The sequence below is a fragment of the Elgaria multicarinata genome, chromosome 3 (genome assembly GCF_023053635.1).
Source record: "Elgaria multicarinata webbii isolate HBS135686 ecotype San Diego chromosome 3, rElgMul1.1.pri, whole genome shotgun sequence".
In the NCBI taxonomy this organism is placed as follows: domain Eukaryota; kingdom Metazoa; phylum Chordata; class Lepidosauria; order Squamata; family Anguidae; genus Elgaria; species Elgaria multicarinata.
Window position 1 is genome coordinate 142,369,995 of NC_086173.1, and position 25,512 is coordinate 142,395,506.

The 25,512-nt window shown below is 43.2% G+C and overlaps 1 protein-coding gene across 1 annotated transcript; it reads left to right on the plus strand.

The window, feature by feature from the left end:
* The first annotated feature begins 1,277 nt into the window (after positions 1–1,277).
* LOC134396850 (monoacylglycerol lipase ABHD6-like) lies at positions 1,278–23,535 on the plus strand. Its single transcript, XM_063123438.1, has 8 exons — positions 1,278–1,411; positions 3,715–3,871; positions 6,127–6,240; positions 9,758–9,890; positions 10,699–10,859; positions 18,512–18,566; positions 21,263–21,363; positions 23,247–23,535. Exons 1-8 carry the CDS (start codon positions 1,290–1,292, stop codon positions 23,418–23,420), a joined length of 1,017 nt encoding a protein of 338 aa, XP_062979508.1. The 5' UTR covers positions 1,278–1,289; the 3' UTR covers positions 23,421–23,535.
* Positions 23,536–25,512: the final 1,977 nt, after the last annotated feature.

Consider the following 25,512-nt stretch of genomic DNA (forward strand, 5'->3'; position numbering starts at 1 on the left):
AGGCATCTCATGCGCCATTTCACATTTACGTGGGCACTGGGCTGTTATTCAATAAGATGTACCTGGCAAACTGTAGTATGTGAATCAGCCTGAGGATGATACTCTAACCCACCTATGCAGAGGTATTACTGGATTACCTGCTCTAGCAGAGACTGACTGGAAGAAGAGAAAGGTAGAGCAACAAACGATACAGGACACAGCCAATACTTTTTGAATATGGCCTCTGGGCATATAGGTGCCTTCAACAATGTAATTAATTTATTGCAGCATACTGGCAATTTCCTTTCAGCATACAATTTGAGTACAACTGGTCTAGCAAAGGAAGGCGATGAGTTGTTAAACCTCTTCCAATATAACCACACTTACCATAACTTATTCAGCATAATGTTTGTTGTTTATTCGTTCAGTCGCTTCCGACTCTTCGTGACTTCATGGACCAGCCCACGCCAGAGCTTTCTGTCGGCCGTTGCCACCCCTAGCTCCCCCAAGGTCAAGTCTGTCACCTCCAGAATATCATCCATCCATCTTGCCCTTGGTCGGCCCCTCTTCCTTTTGCCTTCCACTTTCCCTAGCATCAGCCTCTTCTCCAGGGTGTCCTGTCTTCTCATTATGTGGCCAAAGTACTTCAGTTTTGCCTTTAATGCCATTCCTGGCTTTATTTCCTGGAGTATGGACTGGTTTGATCTTCTTGCAGTCCAAGGCGCTCTCAGAATTTTCCTCCAACACCACAGTTCAAAAGCATCTATCTTCCTTCGCTCAGCTTTCCTTATATTCAGCATAATACTTAGCATAAATTATTATAAACCGTAAAAACCTACAGCCATTCTTTGCCTACATAATCTTGTAATTTAAAGGGAAAACTGGACATAACACATCTGGCCCATAAACAGACTCCCAAGGGACGTTTTTAGGCCTGAAAAACAGTTGAGGAAACTCGCCTCCCCATTTTCCCTGATTGCTTGAAGACCTTTGCGCCCTGAGGGGAGGCAGAAGAGGAGAAGCCCGGCCACAGAGCTTATGCCACTAGCTTCTGAAGAGGCCTTCCATTGGCCTGAGACAACTCTGCTTTTTAAATATATATTTCAGTTTTTTTAAGTGTAAATCACCTTGGGTGTCTTGGCAGAAAGGCTGTATATAAATGTAAAAAATTAAACAAAGTATATGTTTCTTTCCCTTTATTCTTTAAATAAGCCCTTACTCTACTCTATTGCCTTTTCCATTTTTTTTATTAACTTTTTTTTTTGGTTTTTTATATATACAGGCACCAAAGAATATAATAATTGGCCAGTATGGACTTCAGTTTTCTCAAGATATTTCTGGTGCAGGTTGGCATCTTTGTAGGTGCCTTATTGATTAGCGTTGTAACCATCTATTTCCTGCGGCCTTCATTACTGATTATACTCTTGAAACGGTAAGATTTCTGGAAAGACTGCCGTGTTCCAGGGCACAGGGTGGGTCGGAGACTAATAGCATGATCCAACCAGGCGACTTATCAAGTTCCAAAAGAGGCTGACTGGTATCCAAAGACTGGAAGCAGATGACATGGTCTGAGGATCATGCTCCACATTTCATTTATTGTGTAGCCTGTAGCTGATCCCAGTTTCTCTTTCTTTAAAGTACACATGGTCCCTATTCAGACTGGGGCCCCATGCACCTGGAAGGGGAGGATTACACATTCCTATTTTCTTCAACAAATCCCCCCCCCCCCATTGCATGGGAACCAAGACAAAAGGTTTTTTTTATTCCCACGGGGCAGGGAGGGGGAGATTTTGGGAAGAAAAAAAAGGAGTTATCTTCTCCTCCCGGTGTATGGTTGCTCTTATTGGGACCAAAAACCCTTACTCTTGAGTAGAGAAAAAAACCTTGACCCTAGCTACATGTGATGCAATTAATCATAGAATCATAGGCCTTAGCTAGACCAGGCGAAATCACGGGGCAAACCCCAGGATCATCCCTGTGCGTCCACATGACGCACAGGGGATCCCAGGATCAGGGAGGGATCATCCCTCCCTTGCCCTGGGACCTCGCCCTCCCCTTTGGACCCGCTTTTTCCACAGTCTCCCAAAACTGCGGAACGTGTGGCCCGTTGCCACGTTTTGACCTGGATCCGCGCAATTCCTCACACAGAGCTGGCAGCTGCACCCTTTCGGGGTAGGATGGGGGGGAGAGGGGAAAGTATTTATTTATTTTTTAAAAAAATATATCTTTAGCGTACGAACGTTGGTGCTCTCCTGTGTCTTTAAAAAATAAGTAAAAAATGGCGGGCACGATGCCTCTCCTCCTGAGGTCGTCACTCTTCACGTGTAAACGGAGGAGGGATCTTGCGTTAATCACAACGCGAGAACTTCCCTCCTCCGTGGGGGACTATGAGGTAGGTCTAGCTAAGGCCTCAAAATAGTAGAGTTGGAAGGGGCCTATAAGGCCATCGAGTCCAACCCTCTGCTCAACACCTTAAGACAAGCTGGTGGTCAGTTCCAGAGCATGCAAGGTGGAGTTTGTTTCAGGCCCTTACCCTAAGGGAGGTGATCTCCACTGCTATGCAAAATTCAATCTCGTCTTAATTTTTATGAGGAAGGACTTTGGCTGTATTCAGCAGGAGCTGTGAATTGTTTTGCCACTGTTCAAGCATCTCCCATCCAAAAGAATGCTGAAAATTGGGGCCCATTTCATGGGAAGTGAAATATTTCACTAAAATATAATCTGAGCAAATGTGAGAGGAAAGTTTAATATTGATTGTTGGTGCAAGATTAGAATAGAGTAAACCAGTCAGCAAAATGTAGTTAAGTAGATCAAGCAACAAGAGAACCTAAAGCAACCAGCTAAGCCTGCCAGGCTAAGCTGAACTCTTCGGAGCAATATATGCAGGTTTTTGCAACAAGAAAACATATTGCAGGTTCACAAAATGATCCAATGCCTGGTTCAGTTCAACTCAATACTGTAGGATACAGCTGGGTGGGTGAAAATTCTGGAGAATTTCGGGCTCATGGATTTGTCAACAGAAACATTTACTCAATGCTATCCCTCTTTTCTTCCCATCCCCTATTATTGTCTTTTGAAAGGAACTTCCTTCTAGTGTCAGATGGGGATTGGCTAGACGTCCCATATTGGAAAAGCGTCTAAAGAGGCGTGTGAAAGAAAATTTGTTCCATTTCATTTCCCCATGCATGTGTATTGTTTATAGCGCATTTGCTTAACTATTAGTTTACTAAAAATCAGTTTCGTTTGTCAGGCATTCTACTATCCCTCCAAGGGATCAGACTTACCAAATTTCAGACACATTATAGAAAGAGTTCCCGTTATAAAGGCAATTTAAGAAGCACACAGATACAGTTCAATATTGCATAGAATCATGGAGTTGGAAGAGACCATAAGGATCATCTATTCTAGTCCAATCCTTTGCAATGTGCAGGAAAACCAGTTAAACCATAGCTTACCAGTGCTGGCTGGGGATACTGGCCATTGTTGTTCAATATATCTGGAAGGTGCCGGATTGGGGAAGGTTGGAGTAATGAATGAATATCTGACATTTGAAAATCATTTGTGATTCAGGAGTTTGTTTACTAGTAACGAGGGCCATACTGAATTGACTAGTTATGGAGCAAGTTCTAGTGTGGCACAAGTCATTTGTAAATGTTATGGAAGTAAAAACAAACATAGAAATATCTGCCATAACTATTTGTTGTCTATTTACCTTGACATTCTTTTTGGCTTTAGGTACGTTTATTGGAGAAATGGCTTAAAGCTGAGATACGCTGAGCATGAAGGCTACAAGTTCTGTTACTTCTTCCGAGGAAAGCCAAGCCTTGATCCATCTTTCTTGATGCTTCATGGGTTCTCACTCGACAAGGACATGTGGCTACTTTCAATTGTAGTATGTTTCCTTTGCTCTGTTAGACCCCAGCATTATTGTTGCTGCAAATAAATATTGCTGATGCGCTAGTGGGCAGGAACAGATGGACTTGGGCAGCTAACCAGCCTTGTTCTCCTCCTGAACAATCACATTTCTTCATTATTGTAAAGGAGCTCCTTCCTGGACTGCCTTAACCATAGAAGCACTTTCCTAGGCCTCATGCCTAGAACAAGTAATTACTGTTGGGTAGTTATAGCCATAGTTTCTTTGGATTCCAATGAAATAGAGACTTGCACAACTACTGTTAAAGTTCACAAATAATAGTTTATTTGAGCACCTTAATTTCAAGCATAAACTGTAGTAACAAGCACCTAAATTTTCAGTGGAGGCCTTTTGCAAAGCAACATGGTTACATCATGGGGATATTGTCCTAGTCTTATCCGGCACAGCTGTTATTTGGACTCTTCCAGGATCTCTCTTAAGTAAACAGCTTTCAATTCAGCCCGAAGTAGCTTTGCCAAAGATTAGGGACAACTCCTCCCGGTCCTAGCAGGGCATTTGCATGTAAATGTTTTGCAATCGGCTGAAGATGTGGTCATGGAAAGACTGGAAATCAAGCACCATAACAGAGAAGTGAGGCAGTGCCCACATTACTATCCATTTTGCCCAGATGCTTAGAATAATGACAGAAGCCTGGAACAGTTCTATAGGGCCTACTGGGCTCCCATTCGTTCCTCAGGTCACAAGGCCTTGCTATGGACGAGCTGCAATACCTTCTCTGGCATAGGAACTAGAGCAAAGATCAGACCAGCTCTTTCAATATGATCTTCCTCATTGGAACAATTGCTTTGGCCTGTTTCCCATGTCTGAAATGAGATTTTTATTAAGGTTGAATATACCATTATAATGTAGAGCGCCTTCAAAGAGTCGTGAAGGTGTCTTGAAGGCGCTTGCGTGCGCCTGCAGGGTGCCCCGAAACTCCTTGTGTAGATCCTGGCCAGAAGAGGTGGAGGCAGAGGCAGCAGAGGCGGCCCCACATCGCCCCTCGCGGGGACGGGGCGAAAAGTTTCCGGGCTCTCTGGCTGCATCCTTGCCGCTGCCGCCCACCTCCACCACCGTAATTCTGTTCTTCTTTGCCTCCCCCAGCGCCCCCCCCCCCCGGCGAAAGAGCCACCCGGGTCGGAGAGCTCGGTGGAAGAAGGCGGGGCGGCGGCAGGAGCCACACTAGTGCTTTATAGTGGTATTGAAGTGCACTCACAACTGTTGGGGCCCATGACACTTGCCATATACCGCTTTCATAGTGCTATATCCTGCTTAGTGTGGCTCTTGCCTATTATATACTACTTTCATACCGCTTCCATAGTGCTATATCCTGCTTGGTGTAGATCTGACCCATATTTCTTCATTATTGTAAAGGAGCTCCTTCCTGGACTGCCTGCCTTGTATTTAATCATAGAAGCACTTTTCTAGGCCTCATACCTAGAAGGAGTAATTATGTAATGCCCACTGGATTCCAATGAAACAGAGACACATACACTACTGGTAAAGTTCACAAATAATACAGTTTATTTGAGCACCATAACTTCAAGCATAAACTGTAGTAACATGCACCTGAATTTTCAAAGGAGGCCTTTTGCAAAGCAACATGGTTACATCATGAAGATATTTTTCTGGTCTTATCTAGCACTGCCCTTACTGTTGTAATATAAAATGGATTAGGGTTGCAGTCGTAATCCTTAATCCATTTTGGGGGATTTTTGAGCATTGTGCCCTCTCTCTCTACCCTTTATCTTCATGTACTAATGTCGGTCGTCTTGATTTTCGGAGTAGGCTTAGTATGTGTACATATTTTAAAAAATTGGGTCAGATTTGCACACTGTCACCCTGGAGCTCTTTATTTGTGGGTGTGTCCAAAATCACATTATCAGCAACAAGAAGCTAAGAGGTCTATGTTAATGAAGATGATTAAATGTGCAGGATGTACACACCATCACATTAAAAAAAGCATTTAAGGATAGAATCCTATGCATGTTTAGACGGGGGATGGGGGAAGACCTACAACTCCCTTGCTGCCAAACCAACATGCCAGGCTGGGGGATGCTAGGAGTTGTAGGACTTCTTTCTGTCTAAACATGCATAGGATTGCACCATTAAATATTTTTAAAAACTCATGCAGGTGGAAGCAGTGGCACAGGTGTAGGCAGTGTTCAAGAAGCCAACTTTGGTAACCAGTGTTGCATTCTGAAAGCCTAATTCCTGATGTTTTTGCCCTTAAGGATTTCCCTAAAGACATCCACTTGATCTGTGTTGACCTACCTGGACATGGGGAAACCACTTGCTTGCCAGGAGACAGCTGCACTGCACTTGATCAAGCTAAAAGGCTACACCAGGTGAGTGCTTCCTTTAGAGCAGCCTTTTCCAACTTGATGTCTTCCAGATAGTCTGGCCTTCAGATCCAAGCATTCCTGACCATTGGCCATGACGGCTGGAGATGATGGGTGCTGGAGGCCAAAACAGCTGGAGGGCACCAGGTTGGGGGAAGGCTGCTCTAGAGCCCTAGTTAGGCAATCAAATTCATGCAATCGCAGTTTTGTGAAGTGGGATAGCGAGCCGTTTTTCTGACTGAGGCAGAGCAGTAAATGGTCCCCCTATCCCACCCACTCAAGTTGAGGCACATAGTACCCAATGTCAGCTGGCTTATTTGCCACAGAAGCACCTCTCCCATCCCTGGCAGTAATATATATATATATATATTAATAATTAGCCATTTGTTACCCTTTCAAGATGCCCAAAATCTGTTGCCTGAGGCGGCCACTTCACTCTGCCTGATGGTAGGGCTGGCCTTGTATAGTGGGGCTCCCTGCTGCTGTGTCCCCATCCATGCATTGGATGGGCACATCTGAGGACAGGAGGCTTTTTTATGGGCTCAGGATCCTCTTATGATATGGAACCTGATCGCTCAGGTTTCACCATCACCGGGGATGGGATAGTGGCCAGCAGCCTAGGGCGGACTCTCCTTTTCAGAGCTCCCCCACCCAACCCACTCTCTTGCTGCTAGCTTAGGGTGACCATATTTGGGAAACTAGAAAGGAGGACAACATGGCCACCCTCAAGGAGACGTGCCCATCCTGACATAACTGCCCCCAAGGGGGCGTGGCCTTGGTCACATGTCTGATTCTACAGTTCACAATTAAGACAAACCTCTTCTACATAATATGTTGATGTTAAAATCACTGAAATAAAGAACATGTATCTGAAGTTAACATGTATTTTTAGTTGCTGTACAAATGTCTTTGTGGTCGTCATTTTTGTTGTCCTCTGCAAGATCAATAGAAAAGAAAATCTATTATTGTCCTTTTTCCCCGGAGTTAACTAAAGAACACTGTAGTTAGGAGGGGGTACACCAGTGCTAGACCAAACAGAAAAAGGGTAATATGCAGTAAAGAAAGATTAGAAAGGGAGGCAAAGGGTGCAATCCTCTAGCCAAAAAAAGATGTCCTACAACCCCCAGCATTCCACAGCCAGCATGGGCAGGATTGTTCCCTAACCAGAAGCAAGCCTCGCTGTGTTTAATAGGCCTTATTCCCAAGTAAGGGTGGAGAAAGACGACGGAAAGAATGATTGGGTCACTGCATGAATCTTTTCTCAGGCCCATTCAGTGTGATTTAATGTTAAGCAAGAAAGAGTGGCTCTCTTTAAAGCATTGTTTTAAATGCAAGCAAAAACTGCCTTTCCCTCCCCCTTGTGTCCTCCTTTTCCTCCCCCCTCCCTCCCTCCCCCCAAGAAGCACCCAGTTCACCCATGCAGCCAAGTGTGGGTCCAGGCTCTGCGCTGGGGCGCCGCAGGTGGGTGGCTGCTCCAGCTGCTGCTGGTCCTCATCTGAGCTGCCATGGCGGCTGGCCAGGCATTCTTCTTCTTGGAGCGCACACGTGCCCCACGCTTCCTCCAATAAGCAGGCATGGCCCTTTCATTTGTGCGAGGTGGGGATGGCCTGCGCGCATCTTCCACGTCTCCAGGAAGTGCTCAGATCAGCCACACAAATGGCGTAGCTGATCTGAGCTCCTCCGGAAGACACAGAAGACGCGCCCGGTAAATTGGGGGCCAGCCCCGGTTGCCCCGGAGATCCCTGGTTTTCCGGAGGTCTCTGGGGTTTTCCTGGTCCTTTGGTCACCCTACGCTAGCAAGCCCTCCTGCCAGTCTTCCACAAGCCAAAAAAGACCTCAACCCTCTTAGAAGGGAGAGAAAGTTACTAGTGACAGACAGAACTCACACGATGAAGGAGCGGCCTTGAAGAGCCATTTGGGCGGGTGTGGGTGAGCTACATGCAGAAATCAGGCTCTCCTTTGCAGGCCTTTCCCCAGGGCATAGACAGCAGGTTGTGCGTTAATGGAGACGCCATCGGAGGCCCGTGGGCATGGCCCCACTCTCCCGTTCACATGATGTGTTGATCACATGAGGGCATTAACACCCGAATAGAACTTAGAAGTCTTTGGACATATACTGTATCAGCCCAAAGACTGAAAGTGAGTGGTTTTAGGAAGAACTCCTCTTCGTTTGATGAAGGAATCACAAACCAGCTGACATGAATGTGGTTACCTGAACTGCAATAAATTGTCCATTAGCACGAATCCAGTTGTTCCTTTTTTGCAGTCATTTCTCTGCACTGCGTATCATAGTGATCATTAGCAATGAATAAGCTATACTCACCTCCATCTACACTCATGCTTTGCCAGGTTTCTTTGTGAGCCCTTTAAGCAACGGCAGCAAGAACACCTTTCAAGCACTTGTCTGTAGAGCTCAAAGACAATCAGATACATGCAGCCCACGCCTCCCTCTGCAAGGAAAAATTAGTTTTGAAATGGGGACAGGTTTCTGGAGAGAGGAGAGGCCTTGTTGAGCCTCTCCTAAACTGGAAATGAAACTAGCGCTGAAGAACATAATTTCCTGCCGGGTCGGACAGGATGTGCCTCCTAAAAATCCCAAGCTCTCCAGCAGGACATGCCAGTTCAGAAGCTCGCCAAGGCTGCTCCTAGATGTAGTGAGCATTCTCTGCCATTGCTAACACCCTCCCCCTTTTAAAAAGTTTGGAATTCTTTTTCTCGTAAACCATAAAGGACCATCCGGGAGGGCTAGCCCATAGCAGGTATAGGAGCGAACCCCACTGCAAGCTAAATATGAATTTGAGGGGTCCTGCCTCAACATTGTTATCTTTTCGGCGCCAGGTCAAGACTTTTCTCCTAGGCATTTAACAGCATTTAACAATATATGCTAAGTTTGATTGTTTTTTAATGGACCCCAGAACTGTTGTTGTTTAAATGGATACTGTTGTTTTATACTGTTGGTTTTTATTTTTGATGGATTTAAATTTTGTGTACTTTTTAATGTCCACTGTTTTTAACTTTTGTAAACCACCCAGAGAGCTTTGGCTATGGGGCGGTATATAAATTAAATAAATAAATAAATAATGGGGTGAAGCTTTTTGAAATAGGGGAGTTCATATTTAAATCCCTCCAATTTGAACTTTCCCCTCTAAGCTAGTTGCCAGGCTAGCACAGAGAGGATTTGAAAAAGGCCTGAATCGTAAAACCACACCTACCTAGGGCTCAGGCCCACTATTTCTCAAAAACTTCCAAGTCAGGAGATTCCATAAGTTCCCCATGAAGCTAAATAGTTGCTGAATTGACCCACTTTGGTCTGCGCCTGCATTGCAACCCATCCTGGAACTCCCTCCACCTTAGAGAGTGTTGAAGGAAAATCTAGTTTGACTCATTGCTGTCCCTACTCCATCCCATCCCAGTCTCAGTTGCTTCAGCGATTAAGTGTCTTCCTTGGATTACTCCCATCAGCAGTACTGAAGGCTGGGATAGACAGCATACAACATGGCTTCATTCATGCTTCTTGTTTCAGTTTACTGAATGCATTGGTCTGAACAGAAAGCCTTTCCACCTGGCTGGCATCTCCATGGGCGGAATGGTCGCTGGGGTTTATGCTGCTCTCTACCCGTCTGATGTCTGCTCCTTGTCCCTCCTTTGCCCAGCGGGTGAGTGTCTACATACACTCTTCAGCCCTTCACACATAAACTAACTAACTAACTCTCTCTCACACACGTTCACACACACACAGAGACACACCAGCATGCAGAGATGGGGAGGTTTAATCCTCTCCTCCCTGCTTGCTGAGATATTTTGGTTATTCTATCATTGGGAAAGAGGTGGGGAAACAGCGATCGTGCAGGCGGGGCCACTGTGGTTGCCTTTCCTACTCGCCAGCAAGGTCGCTGTTTCTCTGCTGCTAGTAGCACCTCTGTTTGGCTGCAGGGAAAAGTGGGCAAAGCTCTACCAGGTGTGGCTGAGGTGGCCCACGGACTGTGGGTTGCGCGCCCCCACTCTAAGAAGCCTGGATAAAGAGGAAAATGGATGGCTATTATATTAAGCTACCATTTTATGACATTCGATTATAAACTCATCTTCACAACTTTCCTAACGAGGGATAAAAAATGAAGAAGGAAGGCTGGCTTATGGCAAGCAAGCCCTCCCGTCCCACGCATGACCACCCTTCACCTTTCTCTTTCCCTGGCACTTATTAGGTTGCCAATGTTTGGGGGCAAGATTTCTGTGATTGCAAAAACTGTAAGACAAACAGACATTCAACAGGTGAAGCTTTTCCTGGCAATCTAATCCAGTAAGGACAAAATAACACCTGCTGCACAGAGGAGCCTTTCCAGCAAAAAAAAGTTGGCAACCATTGGTACTCGCTCCCAGTGCCCGCTTTCACTCTTGTCTTTGCCCAAACTGGGCTCAGAATCCTGAATTGTGTTTGTAATCTGTGTGTTCTTTCCTAATCCTCAGGTCTGAGGTATCCAACAGATAATGAATTTGTCCGTCATCTGAAGAAACTGGAGGAAAGCCACAAGGTTGAAGGCAACAACCCTCTTCTTCCTTTGAATAAACAGCAAACAAAAGAGCTTTTCAAACTTGGTGCATACTATCAGCTGCCATTACCCCTACAGGTGAAAAACAGCACTGCAAAGACAATAATGCTTCTGTGCAATTAATAAATTGCAATATAAAATCATAAAGAACAGAGCTTAACATAACCCAGGGTGACCGTATGGAAAGGAGGACAAAGCTCCTGTATCTTTTAACAGTTGCATAGAAAAAGGAATTTCCCCAGGTGTCATTTGCATGCATGCAGCACCTGGTGAAATTCCTTCTTCATCACAACAACTAAAGCTGCAGGAACCTTGCCTTCTTTTGTCTGGTCACACTAGGCAGGGCTTCTGCAGCTTTAACTGTTGTGATGAAGAGGGAACTTCACTAAGTGCTGCATGCATGCATGCAAATGACACCTGGGGAAATTCCTCTTTCAATACAAGTGTTAAAGATACAGGAGCCCTGTCCTCCTTTCCACATGGTCACCCATTCCAACACATCTGGATTGTCACCCTACATAACTTTACTATTATTATCAGCAGCACAGTGTCATGTTTATATAGCATCTGTTACTATACAAAGTGTTTATGTTTCTTATTTGAGTTTGTCTTATGAGTTAGGTTAGACCAGCCTCCCCCAACCTGGTGCCCTCCAGATGTTTTGGATTACAACTTCGTATCCTTTTTTTTATATATATAAATTTTTATTTTTCTACAATACTTAAACATACACATTTACATTCTCACACAAAACAACAACAACATACTACATAATGTTGAAATGATGAATACATAATATCTTATCTAAATAACATAATCAAGATTAACATACAAGTGCACCCCCCACCTTGGGATCTCATTCCTGATTCCAAAATCTCATACTTTCTTCTGCTGGTGGTTTCCCACTTCCCTTAGAAAACACAAATATTAGGAACTGTTTCCAAATTCCTTCAAAATCATTTGATTTAGCTATACCTCTTAATCTTAATCTGTTAGCTACATAATATAGTTTAATATTTGGGAGACCCAATCCTCCCTTTTTTTGACTTAGATACCATTTACTTTTATTTACCCTCGCTTTTTTATCACCATTACAATAATTATTTATGATACTTTGCCAACTTTTTATCTCTAATTCTGAAATTTTTATTGGTAGCATCCTAAACACAAAATTAATCTTTGCTAAAATCTTCATTTTTATTAATGCTATTCTTCCAAACCAGGATAAATTTAATCTTTTATATTTCTCCAATTTTACTAAAATCTCTTTTTTTAACACATTTAAATTCTCTTTCTCTAAACTCTCTAACTTCTGCGTAATTTTTATTCCCAAATATCTAATCTGATTCTTAACTCTCATTTCTCTTCCCTTTTCTTCCCAATCCTTCTCTTCCTTTTTAGTATAATTAAACAACATCATTTCTGATTTGGACCAGTTTATTCTTAACCCAGTAATATCCTCAAATTCTCTCAATTGCTGTTTAATTCTCCCCATCTTTTCTATTGGATTTTTAATGGTCAGCAACGTGTCATCTGCAAACATATTCAATTTAATTTTTTTCATACTACCTATTCCTTCAATCTCATCTTCTCGTATTGCATTCGCCAATAATTCCATTACCATTACAAATAGGACCGGCGAGAGTGGACATCCTTGCCTTGTCCCTCTGGCTAGTCGTATCTTATCCGTCACACCATCATTCACTACCACTACAGCTGTATTTTGAGAGTACAACTGTTCTATTATAGCTTTAAATTTATTTCCGAATCCCATTTTATTTAAAACCATCTTTAAAGCTTGCCAGCTCAAACAGTCAAAAGCCTTGAAAATATCCAATGCCAGAATTCCCGCTTTAACCTTGGACTTATTTATCATCTGTATTACATTTAAAACTCTTCCCACTAAATTATGCATCTGTCTACCTGCTACAAATCCACATTGATCCTCCCCTATGTATTCATCTATTAATTTGTTCAACCGCCTTGCTAAAATAGTTGAAATTTTTTTAGCATCTTGGTTAATTAATGAAATCGGTCTATATGAATCAGGGACAGTCAAATCTTTGTCTGTTTTTGGTATTAAAATTATTAATGAATGTTCCCATGATTCTGGTGTTCTTTCTCCTTCCAATATGGAGTTGTACAGCTTCAATAATTTCGGTACTAAAAAAGTTTTTAAAACCTTATAATATTCTGAGCCTAGACCATCTACCCCCGGTGATTTACCCACTTTCAAATTCTCAACTACTTCTTCTACTTCTCTTTGAGTTATTACCTTTTCCATTAACTCTTTATGTTCTATTTTTATTCCCTTCTTTATATACTTTTCTATATAAGCTTCCAACTTCTGTTTTTGAGTATCCTTTCCCTTATACAATTCTTGATAAAATTCTTGAAAATTTTTTATTTTACCCTTCATTATATGACAATAATTCCCTTGTTTATCCTTCAATATTCCTATCCCATAGGAATATTCCTATCCTGGCTTTTTCCTTTTGTGTGAGTCTGGCAAGCAATCTAGAATTTCTATCGCTGTTTTCAAAATACTCCCTTTTCATATATATTAAATTTTTCTGAACTTCCTCTAAATTTAAATTTTCTAATTGCTTTTTCTTTGCTTGTATTTCTATTAATTTATGTTTATTTTTAAATTGCCAATAATCTTTCTCCAATTTCTTAATCTCTTCCTCCAATTTTTCCTGCTCTGCTATTTGTTGCCTCCTTAAATTGCACATTTCTCTAATACATATACCTCTTGTTACTGCCTTCATGGTATCCCAAACTACTGCCCTTGTCGTTCCTCCCTTCTCATTAATTTCCCAAGTCTCTGACAGTTCTCTTTGCATTTTTTCTACCACTTTATTATACTTCAAAAGTTTTGTGTTTAATTTCCACTTAAACACTTCTTTATAATTCTTTCTAACTGTGAACTCTAAACTTAGCAATGCATGGTCTGTTACCTTTATTACCCCCGTTTCCATTTTACATACCTTACTTGCAAACTCTTTTGAAACAAATATATAATCTATTCTAGAGTATGTATGATGAACTGAGGAGTAGTAAGAGAAGCCAGGGTTCGCCCCATTCAGCAAACGCCAGCAATCTACATAATCTTTTTCTTTTACTAATTTATTTAATATAGTAATATTATTTCTCTTTTCCGCCTTAGTGGGGTTTGACCTATCCACTCTATTATCCATTACCATATTAAAGTCCCCAGCTAAAATAAGATGCCCCTCCCTAAACTCCTCTATTTCTTTAAATAATTCCATATAAAACTCTCTGTGTCTCTCATTGGGGGCGTAAACATTAACTAATGTATATTGTTCACTTTCAAATTGTCCCTTTATCATAAGATATCTACCATTATCATCCTTTTTTATAGTTTTTAATATAAATCCACTTTTTTAAAAAAATCAAAATTGCCACTCCATTTTTTTTGATGTCCCCAATGACTTTTCATAATAGACTGACCACTTTGTCCGTATTTCATTTACGCCGTCAAATTTTTGGTGTGTTTCTTGCATCATAATAATATCAGATCTTTCTTTATTTAACATTTGTTCTATTCTCCTCCTTTTCACGACTGCCCCCAGACCTTTAACATTGAGCGTTGATACTTTAATTTTTTTATCCATATTTACTCTTTTGATTCTTCTTCCGATCCCGTGTGCTCTGCAACTCATAAACATAAACAACAAAAAACACAAACCCTAACCCCCCCTTCAACTCCCTCCCTCCCACCCTATTGAACCCCCCCAATCTCCCATCCCACCCACCCCACTTCCTTCCCCCCCATATCCCTGTAGGTCTACCACTCCGGCCATTAACTACCTTAAGGGAGGGGGGAGGCGGAGCTCCGCCTGAGCGGCAAGATCTCTATACTTAACAGCTTTTATGTATTGTTATCGCATAAACCATTCAACAATTTACCCCATCCCAGATGCCCCCGCTTCAGCTCCGTTTCCAGCTTCAGCTCCAAGACTTGCTTCCTTAAATAAACCCAGACTCTTCAGCAACTCCTTGCCTTGATCCAAAGAGGTTACTCTGTATTGGCACCCACCATATGAAAACTTTAAGAAAACAGGGTAACCCCAAGCATATTTTATTGTGCTTCTTGTTAACGTTTCAGTTATTTGCTTGACGCTGCATCTCCATTGGAGTGTTTGCTGACAGACATCGTTGAATACTTGCACTGCTTTGCCTTTATATTTTATCATGGCCATGGACCTCAATTTCTTCATCACTTGCTCCTTTTTATAATAACTGCCAAATTTATTTATTTATTTATTTTATTTATTTATTACATTTTTATACCGCCCAATAGCCGAAGCTCTCTGGGCGGTTCACAAGAATTTCACAAGAATGTCTCTGATTGCTCCTCTGTAATTTGCTCCTCCCACTCTATGGATCCTTTCCAGGTCACAGTCTTTTATATCCAGATCAGGCATCATATCATTGAACCATTTCAAAATTATTTTTCTCAACTCCTTTGCTGGTTCTTCAACAAAGTTTTTAATTCGTACGTTGGAATGTCGGTCCTGATCTTGCAACTGGATCAGCTTTAATTCTTGATCTTGGAACTTCACCTCACAACTTTTTTCAAAGGCATCCTGCCTTTTCTCCAGTGATTTTACTTCAACATCTAGCATCTTTATAGCTCTGTCATTCTGGGCAATCTTGTCTGCGAGCACCCCCATCCTCTTATCCGCCTTCTTATCATTTTCATCCATCTTTTTACTCAGTGTTGCTGTACTATCCAAAATCAGCCTCTTCAGATCTTCCATTGTAGTTGAAGTTGGCACCGTGCCAGATTCCTCCGCCATCTTGACAGACCCGTCGCTATCACTCCCACTACTTTGTATAACTTCTTCTGTAGATACTTTCTCAAGACGGGCCAAATTATGATTAGAGGGTCGTATTCGCTGCCAGGTAGCCTTCCCAGGGTTTTTATTATTATTATTATTTTCTAACGTTCGGCATGGATCTATTTTAACTCTCACTTAATGTCCCGTATACAATCCGCATCATCTCTTTTTCTATGCAGATAAACACTTCCTCCTTCGATGCTTTTTAAAGGGTGAATTTACTGCCAATTAGACATTCTTCTCAGATAAGGAGTGTAAATCACCGTGCTTTATCAGACTGGGAGACGGAAGAGCTCTGACATTCACAAATCCAGTTTCATTTTCATCGCTCCCCCCTCCGTTCCGTCTGACTAATTTACAGCCTAAAAAACCGGGCTGCTTTTCTCACTCCTTATACTGATTCTGCTTCCAAAAACAAGATTTTCACCCTCACTTAAAAATCATAGTAATTTCCCTTCATTTTCGTTAATGACCCATGCCTTTTTGAATGAGATAATTAAGTTCTCAGATCCCCCCGTACGGGAGTCTCTCAAGGAGAAATCTTACCCATCATGGCGTCCAGCTCCGCCCCCACAACTTCGTATCCTGACTATAGACCATGCTGGCTAGAGGTGATGGGAGTCCAAAACATCAGGAGAGCACCAGATTGGAGGAGGCTGGGTTGGGCCAAGAGTTAGTTATTTAACACGTTCTGTGGCTGATTGTGGAACTAAACTTTTGCCGCTCCCATAATTCTAGCCACTCAGCCACAATTACAGTGCAAACCTAGGCATGTTTCCACAGAGGAAAATCCCTCGGTATTCAGTGGAGCTCATTCCCAGCATTTGTACTGGAGTTTCAGCTTTAGTCTTCCAGACCCAGACATTTGGGGAAGATCCTCTGCATCGCGTTCCTCCATTGCCATTAAGACACCACATCTAATCAAGAATCACCCACAAACAGTGTTTTGGTGTCTCCCGTGAGCCCTCCTCTGTTTCAGTTTGGTAAGTATATGGAAACAAAGAGGAAAGCAGCTCTATTTTCGTGGAGGAGAAGACCATCTACTAATGGCTACTAATCACTGTATGTTTTTGCCGGCCAGTTGCTTGGGAATGTGAGCAGGAGGGTGTTGCTGTGCTCATCTTCCCCTTGTGAGCTTCCAGTAAGCATCTGACTGGCCATGAGGGGAACAGGATGCTGGACTGACTGGGCCTTTGGTCTGATCCGGCATGGCTCTTACCTTGCATTTTTAAAGCCTGCCTGTTGCCCCACATGCTGGTCCAAGCACAGCTAATTGACCATAGAATTAGTCATGGGAACCTCCCTTGCTGAATTGTCCTGGCCAGAACCTCATGTGAGTCTCCCCCTCCCCCCTTATGTTGCAGAGCAAGAGTTAAATTTTCCCCTTTCCATAAGCGTTCCTTGCCATTACGGCTCCTAGCTGCACAGGGATCCCCATCACGTGGAGCACCTGTGGGTGTAAAGATGAATCTCACTTGCAGCCATTTGTGCTGCAATCAATCACAGATGCTGAGGAGGTGGCCAGTGTTGTGCATGCTGGGAAGAGGCAGCACCATGGTTCTGCTCCCCCTTCTCTGTGCATCTGTACTACTCATGGGAAACAATTGAATAAGGCTTATGTCTCTTAGGGCTCCATTTTTAATCCAGTTTTCATCTGTGGTTTCCCCTGCCGTTTCCTTAGCAAGTCAAGTGCTGGGCACTTTCACATCTGTGTATTGTTTGCACTTTTTCAGCTTATGTATCTTTGCACCTCAAGCACTACTATGCCAGTGAAATCTCAAGCCCTGCCCCTTGGGAAAGGTTTACAGGGGAGGAGGAGCGAAGGTTTGTTTTGCTAATTTCAAAGGGTGGGCAGATGAACAATCATTTTAATTTCTTTTGTAAAGGTGGTCAGGTCCCCTCCTTTGCTCCAAGGTAACCAAAATGCTTACATCTGTGTAAGTTTTAAGAAAAAGAGCTCAAACTTGGCATGGTGATAGCTCTTAAGGAGGGATTTAGCCACCCCAAGTTTGAATCAGACTGGTTCATCCTTTGATTTAAAGGATTTTTTAAAGTAGAAATTAAAAAAAGGGTTACATCTGTGTAAGTTTTAAAGATAAAGAGAGCAAAATTGGCACAGTGATAGCTCATAAGGAGGGCTTTCAGCATGCCAAGTTTGAATCAGAGTGGTTCATCCCTTGATTTTTTAAGGGATTTTTTTAAATTTTCCCCCTTAAAGCCATTTTCATGGTAGTCCACAAGTGCGAAGGATCGATCTTCCTTTCCTTTGATCATGCAAAGCTGTGCATCTCCAGGTTCATAAACCTCAGATCTGCAGGTTCCCTTACTCAAGAGTAAAACCCATTGATTTCAAATGCATTTACATTCAAGTCATACTAAAATCAGATGTATGCTTACCTCTGAGTAAACCCCATTGAACAGAGAGAGACTTACTTCTGAATAAACACATATAGAACTGACTTTTAATAGTGTGGTCACTCAGAAGCTTAAAGTCTAAAACAGCAAACTGGAAATAAGTCCTCTACAACCCTATGCTTACTCCTGGTGTCTTACTTCTGTTTACTCAAAAGTAAGTCTCTTCTCAGGGGAGGGAGGAGCGCATTTATTTCGCAGGGAGGGAAAATAATCCAGACTTCCCCCACTCCAAAAAGAAACCAAACATGGAGGGGAAGAGGCAAAATGAGAGCAGGACGTGGATGATGTCCTGTGAGTACCGGGCTGAAAAACTGCATACCAAGCATGGCGAGTGTGTGATAAATCACTGGTGTGGTGGAGCTCTTAACCACTCTCTGCTGGTTCCGGAGAAGAAAGCCATATACTGCATGCCCTGACCCTAATAGCCTTGTACTGTTTTTTTCCTAGATCGTAAATGGATTTCTCGAACTGCGGCTACAGGACCACAAATTTAATGAAAAATGTAAGTGCAGTAGTGAGGATGGTATGGCTTGTTTCAACAATTGCTATAAGTGTGGGATTCAAGTCTACCTATTGCAGGGGATCCCAGTGAGGTTTCATCCCACTTCTAGCTGAACCACCACCACCCAGCTGTGCTGCCATTCCTATGCTTCCTTGCCATGCTGCGCTTCAGTTTGCATGTCTAAATGCAGCCAATGTACCCCACACATTAAAGAATGAGGCAAAGATGATCACGCTTAACAGGATTGGAAGGAAAGGGCTAAGAATGAATGTGTGGCTATGCTGACGCGAGCAACAACAAGCACAGTGCAGTTCTTGAGAATGGAAGGACACGGGGTAGTTTCTCACCCACAGAGAGTGTGAGGTGGGGAGAATCAGTGGGAGAAGGCTGGAAGAGAGAGCCACACCTTTTACCAACCCCATATTCTGGGCTCTTTACTGGTAGTCCCAATGCAGTGAGGTCAGGGACAAGCTGCCCATCTCAACAAGATCTAAAAATTCTCAGAGTTCTCTACATATTGAAAAACAACACAACAACCTGGCCCCCGTCTTTATGGCGGTGCTTTGGTGCTGTGAGGCACCTTGCGCCCCGCACTTGCGTTCCTTCCCGACATCTGCACGGGAAGGAACACAAGTGCAAACTTTCCCGATTTTTTCCCCAAAAAAATAGGGGGGAGGCAAGGAAAAGGGCTGTCCCTCCCCCTTTTTTTATTTTATTATCTATATCTCTTCAGCTGCGCAGATACAGATAACAAAAAGAAAAAGAAATCGGGGTGGGGGAGGAACGGGCAGCCAGAGGGAGGACGTGAGGAGAGGGGGTAGGGACTGGGGGCGAACCACCTCTCCTCTCCTCCCTCTGGCTACCTTAACCCTTCCCCCCAGTTTCTTTTTATTTTTATTATCTGGATGTGCGCAGCTGCACAGATACAGATAATAATACAAAAATTTAAAGGTGTGGGGAGGAACGGCCCCGTTCCTCTCCTCCCCCCACTTTTATTTATTTATTTACTTCTACAGGCGCAGGGCCACCCATGGTGACCAATCAGGGGGCGCCATGGGCTCTGCTGCCAAAAAAGTTGGGGTAAGTGCCTGACTTTTTGGAGCGGAGTTTCCAGGGTTTGCTCCCGGGTGGCTTCGCAATGGCGGCTGCGTCATGTGAATGATGTGCCACTACTACAAAGCGACCCTGGGACAAACCCTTCATGTAGATCTGCCCCTGGGGAGGGTTAGTTTAATATGGAAAACATTTGCAAAAATCAACTTGCATCAGGGGTTCTTCAGTCCCTGTCAGTGTGGGGCTTCAGGAAAGCTATGAAGACCCACTTGCTTTTGCTGGCCTTCCCTTAAGTGTGGGCCATTGTTCTTTATTGGTAAATTTGTTTTTATTTTAATTGGGAATCTCTGTTTTATGGATTTTATATAGAACTGATGGTGCTATATAAAACTGATGGTGCTCTATAAATAAATCATAAAATAATAATTGAATATGTTTTTATGGCTTTTTTATTGCATCCATTTTGTGTGGGTTCTATCTGTTATTCTGCCTTGAAGGGGTTCCACAATTAGGAGCTCCATCACACCAGTGATTTAGTGCACTCTCGCCATGCCTGGTGTGCAGATTTGCAGCCCAGTACTCACATGACGCTGTGTCTGTCCTGCTGATGCCCCGCCTCTTCCCCAGTCTTTTCCATCTTTTTCTAGAACACCTAAGTCTGGATTATTTCCCCTAAGCACGTTTAATGTGCCCTTAAGCCTCTGTGTAGTGCTGTACTCACGTTTTCCTTTGTTGGAGGTGTGTGCTGTGAGGGGAGACTTGCTGTTGGCTTGAATGCATTGCATCAGGTCCTGGCAGGGAAAAGTGATCTCCTATAGCAGCTGGCTCTAAGCCTCAATATAAAACCCAATCCTTGCATCCCAGGCTCAAAAGCATTTTTTAAAAACCGTACAACGGCCACATCTCTGCAGAGACAAGATTGTACTCCCTCAATGCCCCCAAAGAGCCAGACTAAAGGGTCGTTCCATTTTCGCAGAAAGACGGTCTGGTTGAAGTACTCATCTGACAGGACCTGTAGGTGTTCCAACTCTAGGAAGGGGCACAGGGATATATTTCTATCCCGGCTTTTTCCCAGTACTGGGACTCAAGGCAGTTTACAAAATTAAAACATGTACAATTAAAACATATAAATATAAACCCCAAAAGTTAAAATTAGAATTAAACCTACAGTAAAATTAAAAACATGTTAAAAATGTTAAAAACTGTAAAAGGTTAAAAGGGGGGGGGGGTTTCCAATACATTAACACAGGTCCAGTATAGTTCCAAAAGCCTGCTGAAATAGAAAAGTTTTTGCCTGCCTCCGAAACTGTAGCACAGAGGGAGCCAGCCCATCCTCCCTGGGAAGGGAGTTCCAGAGCCTTGGAGCAGCCTGGGCGTGCCTGGGATGTTGGTGGGGCTGAGAGGCTAGGAAGAGCAGTTTGGGAGTGGGGGGGTAGCGGGTAGGAAAGTCCTTTGCTGGATTTGGTTAAGAAAGGTGATTTATAAATATTTAAGTGAATGATTGAATGAATGAATAAGAGGTAGTGGGGCAGGAGGAGATAGGATAGGCCAGAAAGAAGAGTAGGTGGGAGAAGGCTGGGGATGGAGCACATGTCTCCGAGAATGATTTTTTTATATAGCAAATCTGCTTCTTCATTGGAAAGGTTTTCTGGACTTATCCGGTGGGGAGTCCAGGTATGACCTTCATGACAACATGAGCAAGATCAGAGCTCCCACACAGATCATCTGGGGAAAGGATGATAAGGTATGTATACTTTTCATAGAGTTAGTATGTCTATGGGAATGACATGTGAGAGATCTTCTGAAATTGGGAAAATATTTTATTTCGACAGCAGCTCACTTCCTAAATGAGTGTTGGATATAGCAGTGTGACACTGCCTCTTCCTCATGGGGGTGGGTTGTTTCTGAGCTCTGTGCCCAACATGAATGTGGAGCAAAGGCACGTGGGCACCGCCAGCACAAGAGCAAAGAGCCAGAGTGTGAAAAACGCAGAGCGGGAGGAGTTAGAAGCGTGCTTTGTTAAATCAAAGGATGTGTGTTAAATAAGAGCTTGTGAATTTTATATGAAAATGACCTGTGTTTGAAATATTTTACAACTAAAAAAAGTCCTACACAGTGGGTTATTCCAGGATGATGATTCCTTGCCCTACTAATTAAAAGACATTCTGGAGCTATTCTGTCTTTCCCTCCTTAACAAATATTCTGTGGTGAGAAAAAGGATGGAAGAAGTGGTGGGGAAAGATGGAAGGTTTACAAAGTGAAGGCAATGATGTTGTCTGGGGGCCCTGTAAAATTCCATGTACAAGGCAGGGCAATTGCACAACAAAAGCTTTCTTTTTTAGAAGCACCCAAAATCCAGCCATATGCAATGTTCTCTTTAATCTGACACAATGTTTCTTGCTGTTATACTGTTGTTTTAATTCTATTTATAGCTGTTGTGACTTTCTTAAAGTTAACTAATTATTTAGGAAGTTTTAACTTTCAATTAAAGGACTATTCACAGTAGAAAGAGTCAGTGAAACAGCACAAAGGCCCTGGCTTCACGGTACTGCGTTGCTGCTGCTTTACCACGAAATCCCGCGGTTTCACTTCTCCGGGGTGCTGGCGGGTAATCCTGATGGTGAGAGGCAGCGTGAGCTCTCTGGTGGCCATTCAGCTTGCTAGGCCCACCCCCTACCCTCTGCCTGGCTTGCGGAGACCAATCAAGGGTCGCCACTGTAGGGGGGAAAACTAAGGCTAAAATTCTAGGGTCCCTGGTACACCCATCTCAAATAGCCTTGGTTTAACCTAAGTGTTGTAGGTGCTTCACCGTCCGCCCTGGAACGCCCCTGGTTCAATGCTGGAGCAAGGCCACATGATGGAAGTCTGCAGTTTGTTGTTTATTCGTTCAGTCGCTTCCGACTCTTCGTGTCTTCATGGACCAGCCCACGCCAGAGCTTTCTGCCGGCTGTACCATCTTCCGACCTGGGAGTCCCATCTTCCGATGGTATACCGGCATATCTCTGGTTGTACTGATCCATTTAGTTTTCATGGCAAGAATACTGGGGTGGGTTGCCATTACCTTCCCCAGGGATCGTATTTAGTCTGACCTCTCTGCCATGACCTTCCCGTCTTGGGTGTCCCTTCACGGTTTAGCTCATGGCATCCTTGAAGTGCTCAAGCTCCAGCACAACGACAAGGTAACGATCTCCTTTGCTGGAGTCAGACTGCAGAGGTCACCCAAATTACAAAATATTTTTTTCCAGATTTCCCATATTTGAAATGGCCATTCAAAATTCCAGGTATTCATAATTAAGGTTTTGCATTTGCAGTCAGTCTTTTTGCAGACGGGTAGATTTCAGTACCAGGAGATATGGAATTACACACGTGTGAGTCTGTTTCCAGGAATATGTGAGAGATTTTAGCCTTCTGGCTGGGTTTATAATTGCAAGGTGCTTCTTAGAGTTATATAGGCTCCTTCCATTGTTCAGATTCAACATTGATTTAGACCATCTTTCGCCAGAAGTCTTGCATTCCACTTGTTGAATCCTCGTTCTTGGTCTTCAGCACCCTCTTCGCCCTTTCTACAGCCTTAAAAAAGTGGATGCCAGGAAATGATTTGCTGTATTTCCATTCTTTGCTATTCAGATATTGGATCCATATGGGGCAGAAATTTTAGCCAACGCTATTCCGAATACCCAAGTACACCTACTGGAGAAATGTGGACACTTCATGCCACTAGATTGGCCCAAGGAAACCACAAGGCTCCTCTTGGACTTCTACAAATCCATTTGTTGCATGAAGAATAAGAAAACGGCATAAGTCAAGAATGAAGTAATTTGGACACTGAGCTTCTAATCTGAAGAGAAGAACAATGGAAATGGTGCTGTGGATGTCTACAGTGGTTTGCTCAAGAAATAGTCACTTTTCTCTGCATAGATTTCTTGCTTTTCCTGCATCATTACCTGTAATAATTAGGCCATGATGATAACTGACGACTCTTCTAGTGCGACAAGATCTTATTCCTATAATTGCCCAACAAGAATTCCTTGTGCTTTACTATTTGCATTAATGGGCAGCTGTTATATTCGCTTGTGGTTGAAATAAAACTATTAATGTAGATTGTAGATCAGCGGAGGGTTCTGTCTTTCATACCATTATAAAAATAAACCTTTGGCTAAGTTTAAGTCGATGAGTTAGGAAGGGAAAGAAAAAAAATATTCACTTTAGAACAATCCCAGTTTTAAAGCCAGAATTGTATGAACTTAGGAAGCTTCTTCATGGGATAGTTTCATTTGGGCCGATGAATATCACCTCCTCCTGCTCTTTTAAAAGCAGTCACCCTTCCTGTTTCTGTTGCATTTGATGAAGTGGACTATAGTCCATGAAAGTGCAGATGGGCTGCCAAAATGTCTAAGCATCTACTGTGAGCTCTACTGCCATAGTTTTCTAATTATGTCCCACCAGAGCTTCATTGAGAAGACCAGTGACAGTGGACAAACTTTCTGAAAGACAGCTAGTTGGTAGGCATTAGTCTCCCTCTACAAAGTGCAGATGCAAGAATGTCATTGGGTGTTCTCTGGGCCTTGCTCTCAGGTGACCTGTGTTTACAAAAAGGCCAAATCAACTAGGCTGGTGTCCCACATGAGCTGAGTGTGTGCTTGTGGGGACTGGCCCAAACATCACAGGGCACCTTAGCACTGAGGAATCTGGTTCTGGTTCTGAATCCGAGAGGGATGATTTAGATTCCAGTACTGTAGTGGAAGCTTCAAGGCTTGGGAACCTGGAACAGCCTCACTCTGCAACTGATTACATGACAACAGGGAGTGTAGCTTTTGTAAACCGCCCAGAGAGCTTCGGCTATTGGGTGGTATAGAAATGCAATAAATAAATAAATAAATAGCTTCAGATCTGGCCCAGCTCCAAAATAATGCTTCATGTCGCCTCCAAGATTTAGTGCCTAATATAGTGTAAACTGGAGAACGAGAGTATTCTGAGGAGGAGAACAGGTAGGGGGCATGACTACACTAGACCTATATCCTGGGGTTGGCTCTGGATCATCCCTGGACCTTGCAATATTCTCAGTGTTTATGGGCTAAACATTCAGGTTGGGAACAGTGGTCAGAAAACAGGTGTTAACTAGGCCTACGCTGGTATTTAAAATAAGTCCTAGCTGATGAGACCTCATGGAGATCAATGTCTTTTGCGCTTGGAAATCTACCAGGACTGAAGACTCTCGGGAAGTCTATGCACTCAAGTTTATGATAATTTGGTATCGGCTTTATGGATGTCAATCGTTTGGCAGAAACTACAATGTTGAAAGGATTTTAGTTTAAGATTGTCTTCCGATCTTAACTGGTCTTCCCAATCTTAGTTTTTATCTGCTCCCTCTCTCAAAATACTAGAACCCAGGGTCATCCCAAAAAGCTAATTGGTGGGAGATTCAGGACAGATAAAAGGAACGTGTTCTTCACACAGCGCATAGTTAAACTATGGAATTCACTACCACAAGAAGTAGTGATAGCCACCAATTTGGATGGCTTTAAAAGGGGATTGGATAAATTCTTGAAGAAGGCTATCAGTGGCTACTAGTCCTGATGGCTATATGCTACCTCCAGTATTAGATGCAGTAAACATATATACACCAGTTGCTGGGGAACATGGGCTGCATACGTATCCTGCTTGTTGGTTCCTGGTCAACAGCTGGTTGGCCGCTGTGTGAACAGAGTGCTGGACTAGATGGACCCTTAGTCTGGTCCAGCAAGACACTTCGTATGTTCTTAAGTTCCCAGAGTCAAGTTGAGGGGACCCTGCTCTGAAGAGGTCAGTTGTTTGTGGTGTGGAATTTTGAGTGCTGCAAGCTATTTCACAAGTCTTTGAAATTAGTATCGGTATATTCTGATCTTGGAAATAA